The sequence below is a fragment of the Chelonia mydas genome, chromosome 14 (assembly GCF_015237465.2).
Source record: "Chelonia mydas isolate rCheMyd1 chromosome 14, rCheMyd1.pri.v2, whole genome shotgun sequence".
NCBI lineage: Eukaryota > Metazoa > Chordata > Testudines > Cheloniidae > Chelonia > Chelonia mydas.
The window spans coordinates 288469-307014 of NC_051254.2; the positions used below are offsets into that span (position 1 = coordinate 288469).

General features: G+C 45.9%; 1 protein-coding gene across 1 annotated transcript in view; it reads left to right on the forward strand.

Annotated features, from left to right (window-relative positions):
* The first annotated feature begins 3321 nt into the window (after positions 1–3321).
* The window catches only part of FASN (fatty acid synthase), an 83844-nt gene continuing 68619 nt past the window's right edge, over positions 3322–18546 (forward strand). The window contains 6 exon segments of the mRNA XM_037914136.2: positions 3322–3900; positions 13000–13140; positions 14044–14196; positions 16538–16711; positions 17658–17858; positions 18319–18441. Of these exon segments, the coding sequence (XP_037770064.1) occupies positions 13014–13140; positions 14044–14196; positions 16538–16711; positions 17658–17858; positions 18319–18441 (778 nt within the window). The 5' untranslated portion in view covers positions 3322–3900; positions 13000–13013.

Here is an 18546-nt window from a genome sequence, read left to right on the forward strand (position 1 = left end):
TTCCCCCCTACCCCCCAAGCCTGCTCCTGCCCCCCACAGACCTTGGGCACAGTCCCCCCCACCCCTCCCGCCCCCCATGGGGGGACTGCGTAGGGCACCACAATGTCTAGGGATGGCCCTCACTGACAACTCCCAGATCTTTCTCAGCAGTGCTGCTGCCAAGACAGTTATCCCCCATTCTGTATTTGTCCATTTGTTTTTTCTTCCCTAAGTATAACACCTTACATTTGTCTTTTCTGAATTTCATTTTGTTGGCTATAGCCAAGTCCCCTCAATTTATCAAGATCCCTCTGAATTTTAGCTCTGTCCTCCACAAACTTTTGGCAGCCCTCCTAGCTTTGTGTCACTCGCGAATTTGATCAGTATGCTCTCTATTCCTAATCCAGGTCATTAATAAGATGTTAAACAACACTGGACTCAGAACAGATCCCTGTGGAACCCCACTTGAGACCTCCCTCCACTCTGACATAATTCCATTAATAGTTACCCTTTGTTTTTGGTTGTTTAACCAATTATGTATCCCCTTAATGGTAGTTCCACCGAGCCCGCATTTCTTCAGCTTACTTATGAGAATGTCATGTGGGACCTTGTGTCCAGAGCTTATGCACAATTGATAGGGCAGTACTACAATCCTTATTCTGTTGCTGGAACACTGTTTGCCAATCTGTCCCATGAGTGGGAATATCCAGAAGGCACTTGAAGATTAAATGAAGATTCCTTACTTGCAATTGGAATTCTTTAAGGTGGACTCTGCATACTCACATTTCCTTGTGCACTTTTTCCTTTTCCTAGGAGTCTTACTGAAATCTTTAATTGCGGTGGTGGAAGGAACTGAGGCAGTGGATGGTGCTTAAGTCCCTTTTTGTACTTTCAATAGTGCCAACTCTTGTGACTTTTTTTTTTTAAGCAAATGATGGGATTTTGGTTGGGTTGGAACTCTGTCTCATGATGACAGACTCCAGCCAATTTGAGCCCTGCCTGGGGGGAAAACCCCCTGTGATTGGCTGCCTGCCTCACTTGCCTCTCCCCTGGGGCAAAGCAACCACTCAGAGCTGCTGCAGAAAGAGCTCTCTCCCCTTCCACATCCCCTCAACAATCTAAAGCCATTCTTCTCACAGGAGGGGAGGGTGAAGAGGGAGCAGAGCTCTGCTCCCTCTTCCCCATCCCCTCTCCCTCCATGCAACACCAGGCGTGGGAAGGGGGAATGAAGAGCCCCTGGAAAGCAGGAGAAAGGGAAAGCAGGAGAAGGGACACTTGGTACAGCCTCTGCCAGGCCTGGTGGCGCTCCAGGAGTAGTAGTGGTGTGATTAGGAATGCTGAACTATTGAGGGACTCACGGGGTAGATGTGAGGGCCAGGCCCAGGCAGAAGAACTAATGTAGAGACTGGGGTAACAGAATTGAGTTGTTTCAGAGTAGCAGCCGTGTTAGTCTGTATTCGCAAAAAGAAAAGGTGTACTTGTGGCACCTTAGAGACTAACCAATTTATTTGAGCATCCGATGAAGTGAGCTGCAGCTCACGAAAGCTTATGCTCAAATAAACTGGTTAGTCTCTAAGGTGCCACAAGTACTCCTTTTCTTTTTGAGAATTGAGTTGGAGGCTGGGGGGCAGAATTAATTGGTGGAAGGGGATGTGCAAATGTGGGGGATGAGAGCTCATGCAGCATGGTCCAAAATCACCTGATGCTAATTCTTTCTCTCTCTCTCTCTCTCACACACACACACACGTACGTACGTACGTACGTGTTGGGCAGGGGGAGTTCAAAAATCCAAAACACCAATATTTTTAAAATCGTGAATTTGGGGACTCTGATGTTATTTTTGATGTCTTGAGGTTGGTAATCTGTTACTCTCAGGTTCAAGATGCTCAGGAAGTCTGAGGAGGTGGATAGGAGTGGCCTGTGACCACTCTAAGGGGGACTGCTAGGAGACAGTATACCCTCTGAATTGCACTGGCAGTGCATCCCATGATCATGAATATGCAGAATCCATCTAAAAAAATTCTGGTTACAAGTAACCTTCATTTTCAGAGTTTGAAGCTAGGGAAGGAGTTATAGTGGGAGCCTAAGGTTGGACTAGATGACCTTCTGGGGTCCCTTCCAACCCTGATATTCTATGATTCTATGATTCTAAGGCTGTAGACCCAGAGACACCTCGGCTCCCTCAGTCCCTCTGCTGTGCTTCCTGACTCCGTTTGGATCAAGAGTTAGGAGCAGGTTGGAAGGAAGCAGGTGGTTGGGGGAGTTACAGCCTATGTTGGTTTTGGGAGTGGTGGAAGGACGGGGAGGCAACTGGAAGGGAATGAGACTTCAATCTGGCACAGGGCTCCAAAGGAGCACCTGCTTGCAGCGGGCACCCGCCAGATGTTCATGGGATCCAGACTGCCCAAGGTAGCAGGAGCTCACTGGCTCTTAATGCTAACAGACGATCAAAAGGAAGCAAAAATTAACGAGCTCCTAGCCATGACACAGGGCTCAGTGAGAGCGAAAGTAGCTCGTCTCACCAGCCGCGTCCCTGCAGGGAGGAGAAGAAGGATGATCATTTTCAAGGAGTAACAGGCACTCTGGGCTCTGCTGGGTGGAGGCTTTAGGTCTCTCTCTAACTCCACTCTTCTCCCCATGGGGAGTACTGATCAGAGCCTTTCGTGGCTGTATACTGGGGCGAGGGGGGCGACGCCATCCCTGGAGCATGTTTCACCCCCCAGTGCCTGTTTTCAGGTTTGAACTGTAATAACCTCCAGCGATCACACTCTGCCGAGGTGAATGACCTGAAATAAGCCGCAATTCACAAGCGCTTCTTGCATCACAAGCGGCTTCATTTCCTAAACAGAGCCGTCCCCTCAGTGCAGTCATCACATCACCCTATCGCCTAGCAACGCCCCACAGGCCCAGGCACCGCAGGCGGCACCGTCCCACGCGCCCGCCCCCGCAGGGGAGGTCTCGGCCGGGGACTTCGCGTCCGAAACAGTCGCCGTCTACCTTGCAAATGGCAGAGGCCCGTGGCGGGAGAGCTCCCCCGCCGGCGGCTGCTGCCCAGGCCCGCCTCCCCGGCAGCCGCGGGGTGCCCAGCCCGGCCCGCCCCGCGGGAGCCCCGCGAGAGCCCCGCGAGTAGAAAGCACCAGCCCCGCCCCGCGTGTGCGCACCACAAGGGGCAGACGCTGGGGGCGTCTTTCCCCGCGCTCGTTCCGAGCTCCTCCGGCCCCAGACAGGGCCGGCTGCAGCCCCTGCGGTCGGCGGGGTGCGGGGGTCTCGGAGCAGCCTGGCCGGGGGGCCGCCTGGCCTGGCCCCGCTCCCAGCGCGGCGCATAGCGCGGGGAGGGAGCCCCCGGGACGGGTTCGTGAAAACCCTCCCGTGCCAATTCGGGTCCGCGGCGGCCTCCTCGCCGGGCCGCGGCCGAGCCCTTCACCCGCGGGGGCGGGGCCCGCAGAATAGCCCCCGGGAGCTCGGCGCCTCGGCTTCAGCCCTGTCCCGGCGGCCTGAGGGGAGGTTCCGCTGGGCGGCGCGGGGCCGCCCCCTTTGGAGAGGCTCCTGCGGGCAGGGCTGGCATCGCCCCAGAGCCGGCTCTCGGAGCCCAGCCCCGGCTCTCATTGGACTGCGCCGCGGAGCGAAGCTGTCAGCCCATGTGGCGTGGCCGCCGGAGGTGGCGGCTGCTTAAATAGCGCTGGGAGCCGCTGGGAGGCAGCGACACGAGCACGGAGCAGGCCGGTGCGACAGCCCCGCGTCCCGGCGCCGCCCGCAGCCCGCCGCCCGCGTGCCGCAGCCCACCCCCCGCACGGCCGCTGAGCAGGGCTCCGGCGGCCCCCCTCGAGACACGGGCCGGCTCCGCGGCAGTGCGCGCTCCGAGGCCGGGCTCCAGCCGCTCTGCCCCGCGCGGGCCCTTCGGTCACCGGCGCCGGGAGCCAGGTAACCGCAGCGGGGTGTCGGGGTCTGGGACGGGGCCGCGTTGGGCCAGCGACCGCGCTGCCTCGGGGGAGAGGACGGGCGAAAGCGCGAGGAGCCCGGGGCTGGAGCGGAAGCGGCCGCCGGGCTCTCTCAGAGCATCGGGGCTCGGGCTGCCCAGACCAGCGAGGGGGCCAGCGCGCCTGAGCCGCCCCTTCCTCGCCCCTGCGGACAAGGGGATCCCCCCGCCGCCGCCTCTCGGCGGGTTTGTGGCGGGGCCCGTCCCCTCGTTGGGCTCGGCTCCATCTTGCACCACTGATCACGGGGGAAGTCTGTGTTAGAGGCATCAAATGCAGTTATCAGTATATTTAGTGTGTGGCTGTATTCCTCCGTAAACGTTCCCCAGATCCTTTCGGTAAATAGGATTGTACAAATAGGCGGCTAAATTATTCTTGTCTGAACATAAATTGGAATTTGCCAGCTGTAGATGCCGGTGAAAGGTTTGACTGTAACACGGATCTGATCTCAATCTATAGAGAGAGGCGGTGAAGCGCTGGAGTAGTCTTCTTTGGAGAGTCAGTGGTCATCTTAGAGATAATGTTCTGAATAAACACTGCACTGCCTCCTGCAGTATCCGTCCCTTTCCCCTCCCAAATTAGTTGACTATTCATAGCTAGCTGAGAAGCTTTTACTTATTGAAATGTTCGTACAGTAATACAGTTTAATTTTGTTTAAAGATTTCAAAAAACGTGAAGTAAAATTAAATGATTAAGTGCATTTGATTATCTATATTCGAAGTGAAGCTTGCTTCAGAGCTTTGATTTTGGAGCTATTCACCAAACGTGAGGTAGCAGCGTGGAAGAGGGGAGATGGAGGCTGAGCCCTTGCTGCATTGTGAATGTTCTGCATCCAGCCATTTTGATATCGGGCAGTGAAGACAGTTACACACGGTAAAGCCTGTTTCACAAGCAGATGCAGAGAGGGAAAACATTTTTTTTTTCTTTTGCTCCTTAGCTTTCTCACCCTTGAATAATTAACAGCTGTACATGTATTAATACATGCAAAGGGGACTAAGAACAATAGATAAATAACATTGATTAAAACAAAAAGAAAAGGAGGACTTGTGGCACATTAGAGACTAACACATTTATTTGAGCATAAGCTGAATGCATCCGATGAAGTGAGCCGTAGCTCACGAAAGCTTATGCCCAAATAAATTGGTTAGTCTCTAAGGTGCCACAAGTCCTCCTTTCTCTTTTTGCGAATACAGACTAACACGGCTGCTACTCTGAAACCAACCTTTGATTAAAACATACTCCCTGGCATATCCTTTGTGGCACTTCAGAGACTTTATTCATTTGGACATTGGAACTGAAATATTTAATTTCTTTTCTGATAGCCAGTATCTAAAGAGAAATTTACTTAAAGTTTAGATCAATATTTGCTTTCCATGTAGACTTTCGTTTGGTCTGAAAGTATAGTCTGTCATCTGCCCCACCTAATGGGAGTCTTACACCCATCCCCTTTCCCCCCCTCTATCCTGTAGTTATGTAATTTAGTAGTACTAATTTAGTAGTTATGTAATTTTAGCTATTTAAAACTAGCTGCATGCATGGATAATATTAAAAACAGGAAGAAGATAGGCTTTTTATTGGTGGTTTTAAAGTACCAGAGGTAGGAGTTACAGAAGCCTTAAAGCCAAGAAATTTAGGGTCTCCTAGATATCACAAGGTAACATCTGATGTTTGAGATATTATATTATAGGAGGCAGAAGGTCCCTAAAACTCAGCCCGTTTTGTTAATTCAGCCATAACCATTAGCAGATGTATTGGTTCGTCTCTCTTTATTCTAAGAATAATAGTGTTGTAAGCAAACCCCTGAGCTGGGTTTATAGAGATCCAGTCAGGTCTTCAGCCTCTCCTTGGAGTTCTAAACTTCTTGGGATGTACTGAAAACTAGCAACGCTTCTTCAAGGGCTTCAGGAAATGAGACTAGCTTACATGAAAGTCAGTGTCCCCAGTAAAGGATTCTGAAAACTCCCACCAAGGGTCGATTTAGCTGAAGGATGTGAGATGATGGCCTCACCTGGGAGGTAAGTGTGCAGGTACACGTTTAAAATGATGTTTTTACAGTGCAATGGTTTTGGGAATTAAATCTGGACGAATTTAGGGAAGCTAGCACCACTTCCTGATAATCTAGGCATTTACAACACTATAATCATAATGCAGACTCAAAAGCCAGTAGTGAATATATCCATTCATGATAAAAACACTCAAAATAACAGGTTTCAGAGTAGCAGCCGTGTTAGTCTGTATCCGCAAAAAGAAAAGGAGTACTTGTGGCACCTTAGAGACTAACCAATTTATTTGAGCATAAGCTTTCGTGAGCTTCCAATGAATGCATCCGATGAAGTGAGCTGTAGCTCACGAAAGCTTATGCTCACATAAATTGGTTAGTCTCTAAGGTGCCACAAGTACTCCCTTTTCTTTTTACACTCAGAATAGTTTTTTTTTTTTTTTTTCTTTTAAGATATGGAAGCACCGTGTGGTTTTTTCCATGTTTTATCAAGCAATCGAAGGCATTCTTCCTAAGAAAAGGAACAAATCCAGTCTCTCAACAGAGACAATAAAAATTCTGTGCAGTATTAGATTTAGCAATAACAAATCCAGTTTAACAGTGGCTGGGAAACTGAACATTAGCTAAAATAGCCCAAATACAAGTACACCTTGATTTTTAGTTTTGCTGTCTTTTACAAAGATCTTTGAGAAGTAGGCATTTTAAAAAAAAAACTTTTCTACAATTGAAGTTCTAGGGAAATAAATTTTAGAAATGGGATCATATATTTATTTAAAATCAAATATTGGAAAATCTGGGTTTGCATGTAGTAAAACTTGGAAGTAAAAGCAAATCTTTTGCTAATATCCCTAATGAAGTAAACTTTGGCAAAGTCACAGAGAAAATGCCACTTGTATATAGGAACCAATTCTCCTACAGATTCCTATAGGAACTCCCATTGCTGCCAGTGCACCTGCCACTGATGGAGTGGGAAATAGAGGAATTCATCTAGTTTTTATGTCTTTGGAGTTACACAAACTTGGCTACGAAAAGGATTATTTGTAAGGCCCTGCTCCTGCAACTGGTTCATGCAGGAGCATCCTCACTGAAGATAATGGAACTCGAATTTGGTGCAGGGGTCTGTGAGTCAATGGCAGGATCAGGGTCTTAATTTTGATGGGCTTGATCCATATAATCAGACCATAGATTACAGCTACTTTGACAGAACCCATTTTGAATGTGTATAAAAGATAGTGCATCAGGCAGAACAAGGGATTTCTGCAGTGGATTCTGTGTGCTTCCCCAGGAGACTAGCTCTGCAAGGAGTATCCCATCAAGTTTGGAAGGCCATTGAAATGCCATCTGGAGGCTTTGTAGGGGCTTCCCTCTCCCTTCACTGTACCCAAGAGGGATAATGGAACCCTTAAATGAAACCCTTAAATGAGGGTTTCCCACTGTAGCTGTATGCGGAGTGGGGAGAGCTCAGGCATCCAAGTAAGGGCTTTCTTTCACTTTCTTAAATAGCATAATAAGCTCAGTGGTCATACAAATGCATAATGCATTCTTGTAGAGAAACAGATTAAATGAGACTAGTGAAAAATAGACACACAGGTGCAAACATGGAGCAAAGTAATGATGAATTGGGAAGAGGTGCTAAGTGAGAGAGGTTCTTATAAGGGTCTGTTCTAGATCCAGAAGAGCTTGGTATCTTCATTTGTAACTGAGCATGTTAGTAACACTTGGCCAGTACGAAACTAGCCGGGATCAAATACATGGAGAACAAGATTAAAATATAGTATGAACTTGATATATTTGAGAAAAGGACTGAAATCAATAAAACAACTGTATAGAGGTTAATATAGGAAGCAAATAACCAAAGTACAAATATGAAATGATAAAATAGTGTGTACTAGTCAGTAGTACCAAGAAAAAATGGTTGATTATTATGGATGACAAGCTGAATGAGTCAGCAATACAACACTGTTGCAAAAAAAATTGTGTAAATCAAGTGAGATGGTAATTCTCATCAGTGGTGAGGCTTCTATTGGACAACTGTTCAGATTAGAGTAGTGCTTTTATAAAAATAACAGGCTGTTTGGTAAGAGTTTAGAGTAACAATGTCAGGGTCAGAGTAAAGTATGCCAAAATGTCAGAGATTGACAAAGTATGTTACGCTCACGTCTTCTAGACACCTCTTCACTGGAACAAAAGATCTGAACAAAAAGTCATAGATTTAAGATGGAAGGCGGGGAAATCAGACCCTCAATTAGACCCATGAAGATGGCATTAACAAACCTGAGAAACTGCCTAATCATATTTGTCACCCTTGTTCTTCCCTCATCTTCCCATATTTAATTTGTTGTCATCACTTATTATGTTTAATCTAAAGGTAAGTACAGCATTGGGGTGGGGGGAATGCACGAGGTATTCTCCCCCTATTTTACTATCCTATGTGTCCCTTAATGTAGAACTAATGCATTCTCATTCCTGGCCTCTGCCCCACTCTAAACTTTTTAAATGTGGATGCACCACTTTGTCCAAATTAGACTGCGAATGCTTTGGGGCAACTTGTTGTGTAAATTGCCATACATAACTATGGTGCTGTATTAATAACGTTGGGAAACTTTTCAGAACAGTAGAGTGATGGAACAAGGTGCCAAGGAAGGTTGAGAATGAGCTGTAACTGGATATAGAGGGGCATCCAAGCTAGCCTTGACTATTGGGGATGCTTTAGAGTTAATGAGATCCTTTCCAAAGCAAAATATTCTGACTCTGCATCTTGAGGTGGCTCACTTAGTTGTCTCTTCTGGGTTTGTCTGTCTTTCTGGTATGGGCCTCTTCCTTTCACCTTGTTTATCTGTGCTATAGAGTATTCAGAGAGGGATTTCCCAACCTTAGGCAGATGCTGCTCACTCTGTTGCTGAGTTTCCCCAGCATTGGCTTCTTTCACGCATTTGGGTTTTCTGTGATTTCCAGTCCACCAGCACTGCTGATTTCTTGTCTTCTCTCAGATCTCTCCTCCCTGTCCTGTCTTCCATTGAGATGGTTGTTGATTTTTCTCCATGGTTCACTCTGCTCCACATTTAATTCTTTCCCCCCATTCTTCCATTGCATTGTCCACCCTGCCATCCCTTAGCCTTTGCTTGTCACTAACATCCACTTCCTCTGCTCCTACTCTTGCACTGCAAATAGTCTCTGGTGGAAACCCTGTGACCAGCCGACTTCCTCCACAACCAGTCTGTTCTTTCCTCCTTCAGTTCTGCCATCTTCTGAGCTAAAGAGCTCTACTTCTCCAATGTAGTTGAATCCTATGCCTTTGATCCCAGCTGCTCTTTTGCCTCCTAACACTCCTCAAACCCTTCCTACCTCTTGCCTCCACTTCTCACTCTGCATGGAATCTCACTGGCTGCCTCCAAGCAAAGATTGACAAAATACAGTGGTGCTTCCCCCTCCCTTCCTACAAATCTCTCCCCCCCCCCCCCCCCCTTCACAAGTGCAGAAGTTTTTCCTCTGCTCTCCTCATCTAACTCCTCCACTTGCCCCAGTGACCCCATATTTTGACCTCCATCGTGCCCACTCTCCTCTGGCTCTCTCCCCTCACAATACAAATATGCTCTGCTCTCTCTCCCGTCTTAAAAAAAAACTAACCCTTGACCCTATTTTCCTCTTTAACTACCACTCCTTCTCCCTTTCATCTCTAACTTCATTGAACCTGCTCTCTGCTGTGCTGCTCCTCCAGTTCCATCCTAAACTCTGTACAATCCAGCTTCCGCCCCTTGCACACCACTGAAACTGCTCTTGCCAAAATCTCTAATGATCTCTTTCTAGACAAAGCTCAGAACCACTACTCCATCCTCATCCTCCTTGATCTGTCAGCCACCTCTGATACAATCCATCACACTCTTCTTATTGAAATCTTGTCCTCTCTTGGCTTCTACAACTCTGTTCTCTCCTGGTTCGCCTAGTACCTCTCTAATCACTCCTTTGGAGGATTCTTCTAATCCCTCCTCTTCGCTCCACAACTTTCTATGGGGGTTACACAGGGCTCTGTCCTTTTGTCTCCTTTTTGCTCCCTCTACACCTTGGTCTGGGTAACCTCATCCACAGATTCAACTAGCAACTCTGTTCAGACAGTTTGCAAATCTAGCTCTCTACTCCACACTTGTCTCCTTCTGTCTAAATTAAAATTTTGACCTGTCTCTCTGATATCTCCTCATGCATGTCTAGCTGACAGGTCAGTCTCAACGTGGCCAAAACAGGGGTCTAGAGGCCTCCCCCTCCTTTTTCAATCACTGGACAACACCACCATCTGGCCTGTCCCTTCTGGCCCATAATGTGGGTGTCCTCTTTGACTCAGAGCTCTTTCTAGGTTCTCACATCCAGACTGTTTCTAAAGCTTGAAGCTTTCTGTGTAACATCTAAGATATGGCCTTTCCTACTGCAACATCCTTCTCTCTGACCTTGACACATGCAATTTTGCCCCGCACATATACATTCATAATGCTGCTACAAAGATTTGACCATGTCTCTTTGCATCCCCATGCTCTCCTCTGTTGCATCAAACATAAGCTGCTTGTCTTCATGTTCAAGGCCCTTCATGGCCTAGCCCCGCCTATCATTTCATTCACTATTGAGATGTCATCTCCTGCCTCCAATGGGTCAGGCATGCCAGCCAGCTTCTGCGACTGGTTAAATTTTCAAACAAACCCCTTTGTGCTTTCTCTCTCAGTGCCACTCACGCCTAGGAGGAGCTCTCTGTCAGTGTTTCCAAAGTTACTTTATCCTCCTGAAAAGTCTTTTTCCTTGATGCCAACGAAAAAATGGATGATGTTGATTGGGCTGCTAATGGCTGAGACCACTAGATCTATCACGCTGACTGTCCTTTTTTGGTACTTCCCTGTCTATCTGTAGTTTCTTGTGTTTATACTTAAGTTGTAAAGTCTCTGGGGAAGGGTCGGTCTCTTTGTTCTGTGTTTGTACGGTGCCTAGCACAGTGGGGTCCTCGTCCTTGACTAGAGCTCTTAGGCACTGTGGTAATACAAATAATAAAACTGACTTGCTAGGTTTTGTGAATGGAAATAATGAAAAATCTCTTGTTGAACATACTTCATTGGCATATTGTCACTGGCTTTTCTCATAAAGGGCATGATACAATGCCTACTGAAGTGGGAATCCCAACTCCCTCATTACATGATCAGTTAATTTGTAGTAGTGTTTTCCAGGGAAGCAGTGGAATTTCCGTTGTCCGAGGCATTTTACAGTAGGCTGGAAAGTTGAAAATGTCCGGTTAGGAGCAATTCTGGTTTTTTTTCTCCCAGAGGGGGTGGACTTGATGAGCTAATAAGCCAGTTCCATTTCTATGGGTAAGATTTGTGCTTTGGTTACACAAATATAAGTCTGGAGTAACTTTACTGACCTCTGTGGAGTTACTGCTGACTTATGCTCATGTAAATGAGATCTGAATATGTTCCTGTGATGATGTTTGTGTGTTTGGCCAGGCATCATCAAAAACCCTGCAACCAAGAGGGCTGAGCTTTTTGTAGGAGATTAATGCTCTCTGCATCTGCTGATCAATTCCAGGATCTGCTCTAAAATAGTGTACCAATCTACAAGATTGCTTCCAGTTATTTGGGAAGTGCGGTTCTGTCTGGGCAACAGAATAAAGTGCCCGGAGAGAAGAGAAACCCATTTGAATGGCTTTGCTCAGAAGCCTCAATTTCACAAAACCAGTTTGCTTAGAGGTGTCAATTTCGTAAGAGTTTCTGAAATAGTTGGCAAAGGTGTCCAAAAAATTCTGAATCAAAGGCCTTTCTGAGCTGTGTTCATACATATACCATCTCTCTGTCAATGAGGAGAAAGCATCATCAGCAAAACCAGAATTCTCTGCTTTTTTCATAGAGAACTTCTTGGATTTCAGTTTTATTTAAAATAAGAAGACAACTCCAGGTGCAATAATAATAGGCAAGTGTAAGTGAACAAAAATGACTTTTGCCATACTGGGCAACTATTGGCACTATAACCATGGAAAGGGTGATCAAGAACCAACACTACTAGATGGGATCTTCCTAAGTGTTCTAGGAGCACACATCCCATTGAGATTCAAGGTTTGGTTTTCAGTGGCCTTTGTGCTTCTAAGTCATTAGGTGTGGTGGTGTTTTTTTTTTGAAAATCCCACCCATTGACCCTACAGGGTATTTGTCTATAGCTATTAGTTAAGTTGTTTTAAGTAGAGTTCACAGCCTTCAAGTACCTAATCTCCTGAATCCGTCTATTCCCTTAACTTCAAGGCTGACCATCCTTTCTGTCTATTTGAAGCTGTCCGGGGGTGGGGGGGGGAAGCTCCTCCTTCTCTAATTTCATGTTACTACTTCAGATCAGCCTGCCAACTCCCTGTTTCTGGAGATGGATTTTGAGCCCATTATCTAGTTATTAATAGTGCATTGACAGTTTTTAACATATAATTGCACCTAAAACCTATGTTGACTGTGTCAAATACACAGTCGGATTCTTCAGTATGATCTGTGTAGAAATACTTCATTGGTACTCCATTCAAGCACAGCAGTCAGCTTGCACGGATCACATCCCATTTCAGGATCAGGGCCGTGGATTGTAAGCTGCTTGCAGTAGGAACCGTGTCTTCGTCAGTTTGCACACCTTGAAGCATGCTGGTAGCATTCAATAAATGACTCTTCAAAAGGGAGGGGGTATTTTCCCATCCCCTGATTGTGGCCTAGGAAGTAGAGATCATCAGAGCCTCTTAGTGTCTGTTGGGCAGGGAGGGAGGTAATTTTTATGTATTTATTTTTTCTTCTCTTTGCAAATCCTGCTCTTATTTGCTTGAGAGGAGCAGTGCGGCCCCCCCCCCTTTTTTTGTTGTTTTTTGTTTTTTTGTACCTATGGACTCCATAGACCGTTCCAATGTAGGGGAGGATCTAACTTCTTACAGTGTACATTTGGGTACTGCCTCCTCCCTTCCTCAGCATGTTGGGCAACACAATGTGTTCTTTGCATGAATGTTCACTCAGCTAGTTGATTTGTGGATCAGACTTTTGTAAATTCCTTTTCCAGAGAGAAGTTAGGAGATGGAGGACGTGGTGATTGCAGGCATGGCAGGAAAGCTGCCAGAATCAGAGAACATGCAAGAGTTCTGGGAGAATTTATTCAATGGAGTGGACATGGTCACAGAAGATGATCGGAGGTGGAAGCCAGGTGAGCCCTGAGATTGTCTGCACTTGGGGTCTGAGCTCTCCAGATGAGCTCAAGTGTTCAAGGAAAAGAGCCCTCATAAGCAGGAAAACCCTGCCAGAGTTTGAGCTCATTTCTGATGTCCCTGAATTTCCTGGCTTTTATCTCCTGCTTTTATAAGATTCCAACCTATATCCACTCTATTGCGGCCTGTGTCAGAGTGTTAACCAAATAAACTTCATGGTGCTGCCTTACAGAAGAAAGTATTTTATAGCAGTGCAGTTTCAACGCTCATGCACCAGCAATGGTGTCTAGCTGCTATTAGCATCAGGCAGCAATGAGACTGACACAGCTGTTTGCTGGGTATTGGATGGGATCTCTGTGGGATTTGGGAGTAGCAAGATCACCTCAGTCTTTTGACTTATATCCTTGTTATAATGTTCTTGGCTGTCTGGTTGTCCATTGAAAACCCTTTTTCTAACTGAATGGATATGTACATGCCAGACACAACTGAAAGCTCTTGATCTGCAGATGTGGAAAGTGGCTTCTGTGTTTCTATCTGGTGATGAACTGGCACTACTCACGAGACACAAACTGTGTTGCAAAAGCTGCTTGTTTATTTGTCAAAACTTGCCAGAGCATGAGTTTGCTTAGCAAAGCCAGAAATAGCAGCCAGTGGGGTTTAGTATGGAGAAGTTTCATCAGGAACTTTACTCTTCTTACAATTATTCTTAAAAGGGTACTGAGAAGGTGGGAAAAGTAGATACCTTGTCAGTCTGGTGCTGAAATGTAGAAATAGGACATGACGTTCAGAATACTTACAACTGGCATGTGATTCCAGATTACACCTTGTCATACGATGGTCTCCTACCTAGTAAACACATTTTACATTGAAGTTGTCTTTAGTTAAATGTTTTTTCTCTTCAGGACTTTATGGGCTGCCCAGGAGAAATGGGAAACTCAAGGACATCAGCAAATTTGATGCCTCTTTTTTTGGGGTTCACCCCAAACAAGCTCACACAATGGACCCTCAGCTCCGCTTACTATTGGAAGCGTCTTATGAAGCCATTTTGGATGGAGGTAAGCAGCTGAACAACTGAATAGGTAAAACTGGATTTTAGTGTGTCTGAGATTTTGAGGAGAGTCTTGCACATGTCTAAGTAGAACTTTCATATAGAGTCTGAGAATTCTAGGGCTTTGACAGTAGAGAGAAGAGACCTGGAACAGGTAATACTTCAAAAATAAGTTCTCTTCCCTGGGGTCAGGTTTAGGAAATATCTCTAAAATGGATAGAAATGTCTATCTGGGGTCCACGTGGAGCAGCTTAATGCTTCTGTAATGCTTGAACTGCCATGTTCTCTTGATCGTAGTTTGCTGAACCCTCTGCATCCAGAAAAATTTTCCCATTGCCCTATTTCCATTATATTCTGCTAAAATGGAGATGTTCCAGTTTCTAGGGTAGCGAAGATGATTGGGGGTGGGGAAGGGAAGGAGGAATTAAAATTAATCCTCATTAAAAGTTCCAAAAGAATGGCAGAATGTACAGTGATGTGTTTCTGGGTATCTACTTAGTCCAGAGAAAATATGTGGAATTGGATTCAACTTCCATAATTCTCTTACTCAGGAAATTAGTTCTCAAAAATTGTTGCCTTCCCTTGTTCCATCCCTGCCAGTATCTGGAACCTTTAGAAATTTTAATGATATCTATTCTTTTAAAAAAGCTTTTTCTCTAAAATTGAATGGATTTAGTGTTTTAAAAATGATTCCCAGTGTGACACAGCCAGGAACAGTCCTCGAGACACCAGAAACTTTCCACCTGTATCTGCGGATACAGACTAACACGGCTGCTACTCTGAAACCTTTCCACCTACAGCTCTTATTATTTATTTGTATTAACACTATGCCTAAGAGCCCCAATTATGGTCCAGGACCCCATTGTGCTAGGTGCTGTACAAACACAACAAAAAGATGGTCCCTGTCCAGAGAGCTGACAAGACAACAGATGGATACAGACAGACTACAGGGGAACAATGAGACATTACTGGTCATCATTATAGGCATTGGTCTCTGCACACCAGCAGCCCAGATGTTGTTCGTTTATGTTGTAGGTTTCACAAACGAGAGAATTATAAGGAGGACAATGAGTTAGTTTTGTGGGTGTTTACAGGCAGCTCCTCCCAAACATGAGTGGCAGCATATGAGAGAGCACGAATGTGCCTGTTTGAAAATGTAACAAGTGGGTGATTGAGGCTGGCGCCATAGGCCCAGCAGAAGAGGAGTTGGCCTTTCACTGTCAAGGCCCTTCCTGGCCTCAGTATTGAAGGAGAAAAGTAGGAGAGGAGGTGAAAGAAGGCATCTGGATGCTCTGTCACTGCACCTCATTCTGCAGGACTCCTGGTTCTATGTTATCAAAAGGTTTTATTTCTGTTTGTTGAGTCAAGACTTGAGGATTCTGCCATGTATGTTCTGTGGCTCTCTAGAACACTTGCAGATGTCTTGTAAAATATTGACATCTTTTTAAGGCCTTAAAGATGTGTTTATTTTATTTTCCTTGCTAGTGATTAGGTGTCTTTCTCCCTTTTTAAAACAACTGTACTTCAAATCCCCACACACTCAGGCCCTTTCCTTCCTTACCCTTCAACCACATACATGTTTCAGCTCTTGTTCTCTGGGACTTACTTTTAGTCTCTTTAAAATATGTCTTCACTGCAGAGCTAACCAGGGCTTTTTTCCTAAATTTTAGTTCAAGCTCCCTACCATCCACACACAAACCTTATTACTTGGGTTTATGTATGGTTTGAAACTGGGCTTGCTTAACTGGCTGGGGAGTATAGGTTAGCACCCTTGTTTCACTTAAACTTGGGCTTAACCTGCCCACTTTGCAGTGTAGACTCAGACTGTAATCTGGGTTATAGAACTTGGGTTCTAATAGTCCTCCAATGCCTTTCCATAATTCCTGGGCGCTAGATGTTTCTGCCCTTCTACCTACTCCCTTCTCCTGCACAGAACTCTCTTACCAGTGTATATACACCCACCTGGTCAGCATCTAAACCCCACATTCCATGCAGTCTGCTCTATTTCTACACAACACTCAAACAGTATGGGACTGATTATAGAGATGCCATCCCAGCTAGCTGCACTGAGGCTGACATCAAGTTCTGGTGGACCTCTGCTGTGAGATCAGTGAGGTCCATGAGTTGGGGAGGTGTACCTGAAATAATCACCATCTGAGAATATCTCAGAGGCTGGCAGAGGAGGGAATTAAGCATTTGGCAAATCAGTGCAGGGAGAGAACTATGCTGTTCCATAATCATGGAATGGCTGCAAAACCTCTGGTGCCAAATGTACCTAATCTTGCTAGTTTTGTCCTTCAATTTGAGATTGTGCTTGGTGTATAATCTGCCTTCTGATGTCCTCTCAGGTATTAATCCAGCTGCCCTACGTGGCACAGACACAGGTGTGTGGATAGGTGTGAGTGGATCAGAAGCTGGTGAAGCATTTAGCCAAGACCCTGAACAGCTGCTGGGTTACAGTATGACCGGCTGCCAGCGTGCTATGTTTGCCAACCGAATTTCCTACTTCTTTGACTTAAAAGGTAAGTGTTTGAGGACTCTGTAATGCTGATGAGTAATAGCAGTTTGGCAATAGTAATAGTATAGTATCCAGTGTGTGGTAGGTACTTACACAGACATGAAGACATAGCTTTCTCATCCAGGAAGGGGCCATGTATGGTACGTGGGGAAACTGGAATCCATGAACATGGTGTGACTGGGCAGCGAGGCTCAGCATGCAGACTTAGTGCTTGAGGTCTGGGTCGGAGTAGTTGGTACTCTTCTGAGAAGAGGATGATGGTGGGAAGACCTTCTGGAAAAGAGGTGTGCTACTCTGGGAGTTTTTTGCTTGTTTACACGGTCACTTGATGGAGGGCAGTGTAGAAACTGGCCCACAGATGTGTGGTTGGGGGAAGACTCACAAAGGGAGCAGTTAGCTCTGTAGCTTAGGCAAAGTAAAGGAGGTGAGGAGGGCATCAGATAGGGGTGAGGGTGAAGGAATAGGCAAGATCTGTACTGTGCACAGCCTAAAAGGCAGGGCAGAACATGAGGAAGTCTGGGTATGGAGGTGGTGGGCAGATTACAGGAGAACAAGGCTAGGGCCAGGGAGGAGGAGGAGGCTGCAAGTGGGAGAAATAATCAAGCCAGGGACAAAGGATTTTAGCGGTGGGAATGGAGAAATGGATGAGTCCTTCCTGAGACGATGAAATGCCTGTGGCTTCTGTACATAATGCTGTTCATAAACAAAGTGGGAAAGGCACAGTTTGGCCAAACCAGCCTTTCTTGGGGTCAGCAGGCAGGGAGGGTAACGTTGTCAATGCATTGGGATACTCTAAACTTTTATCTATCACTTGATCAACTTCTTTAAAGATCCTAAGCTCCAGTCGCTGGAGAGCAGAGATGGCAGGTTCTGAACAGCAATTATAGGAAACAAACAGAACGAAATGATTTGACTTCGGATTTTATTTTATTTCATTTTTTTCCCCCAAGGACCAAGCATGGCCATCGATACGGCATGTTCCTCTAGCCTCATTGCTTTGGAAAATGCTTACAAGGCAATTCATCATGGAGAGTGCAGTGCAGCCCTTGTAGGAGGCGTCAACCTCCTATTGAGACCCAACACTTCTGTTCAGTTCATGAAACTTGGCATGCTTAGTCCTGACGGTGCCTGCAAGTCCTTTGATGCTTCAGGTAAGGGATTAGGTCCAAATCACATTGTGCTCTGAGAGGCAGCCAATGTTCCTTCCTCCAGGGAATCTATATTGAAACAGAAAAGTGGCTAAACTCTCTTCTGTCCTTGCTCATGTTTTTTGCCACAAACAATGGAACTGCCAAGGTCTGCACACTCAATAGGAACATAAAAAATTATAAGGATGGGAAAGGAAAACATGGTTCATTTCCCTACAATGGGGCAGGGGGCAGACAGGAATGTCATTTTGGAAAGTGTTCCAGGGCTTCATAGACCAAGAGGGAGACGTTCTTTAAGTCTGATATTTAGCTGAACTTGTCTGTCATGCCTTTCCAAAGGCATGATCATTCTTTTAAGGCTCTTCAGGAATGACACTATAGTGCACGGTACTTCACTGCTTTGTCATATGCAGGGCTGTCTGGATTTCTCTTTGCTTTTATTTCATTCTTCCTCTGCCCACAGGGAATGGCTATTGCCGCTCTGAAGCTGTAGTGGTCATTCTCATGACCAAGAAATCCATGGCCAAACGGATTTATGCCACAATAGTCAATGCGGGGAGTAACACTGATGGTTTTAAGGAGCAAGGTAGGTCTCAAATCTCTGGGAGACCATGAGATACTAGTGTTCTTTTCAGTGTTTATCCGAAGAACAGTGGGTTTGAGGCTTTTGCTAACTCTTCTGCAGTTTCCC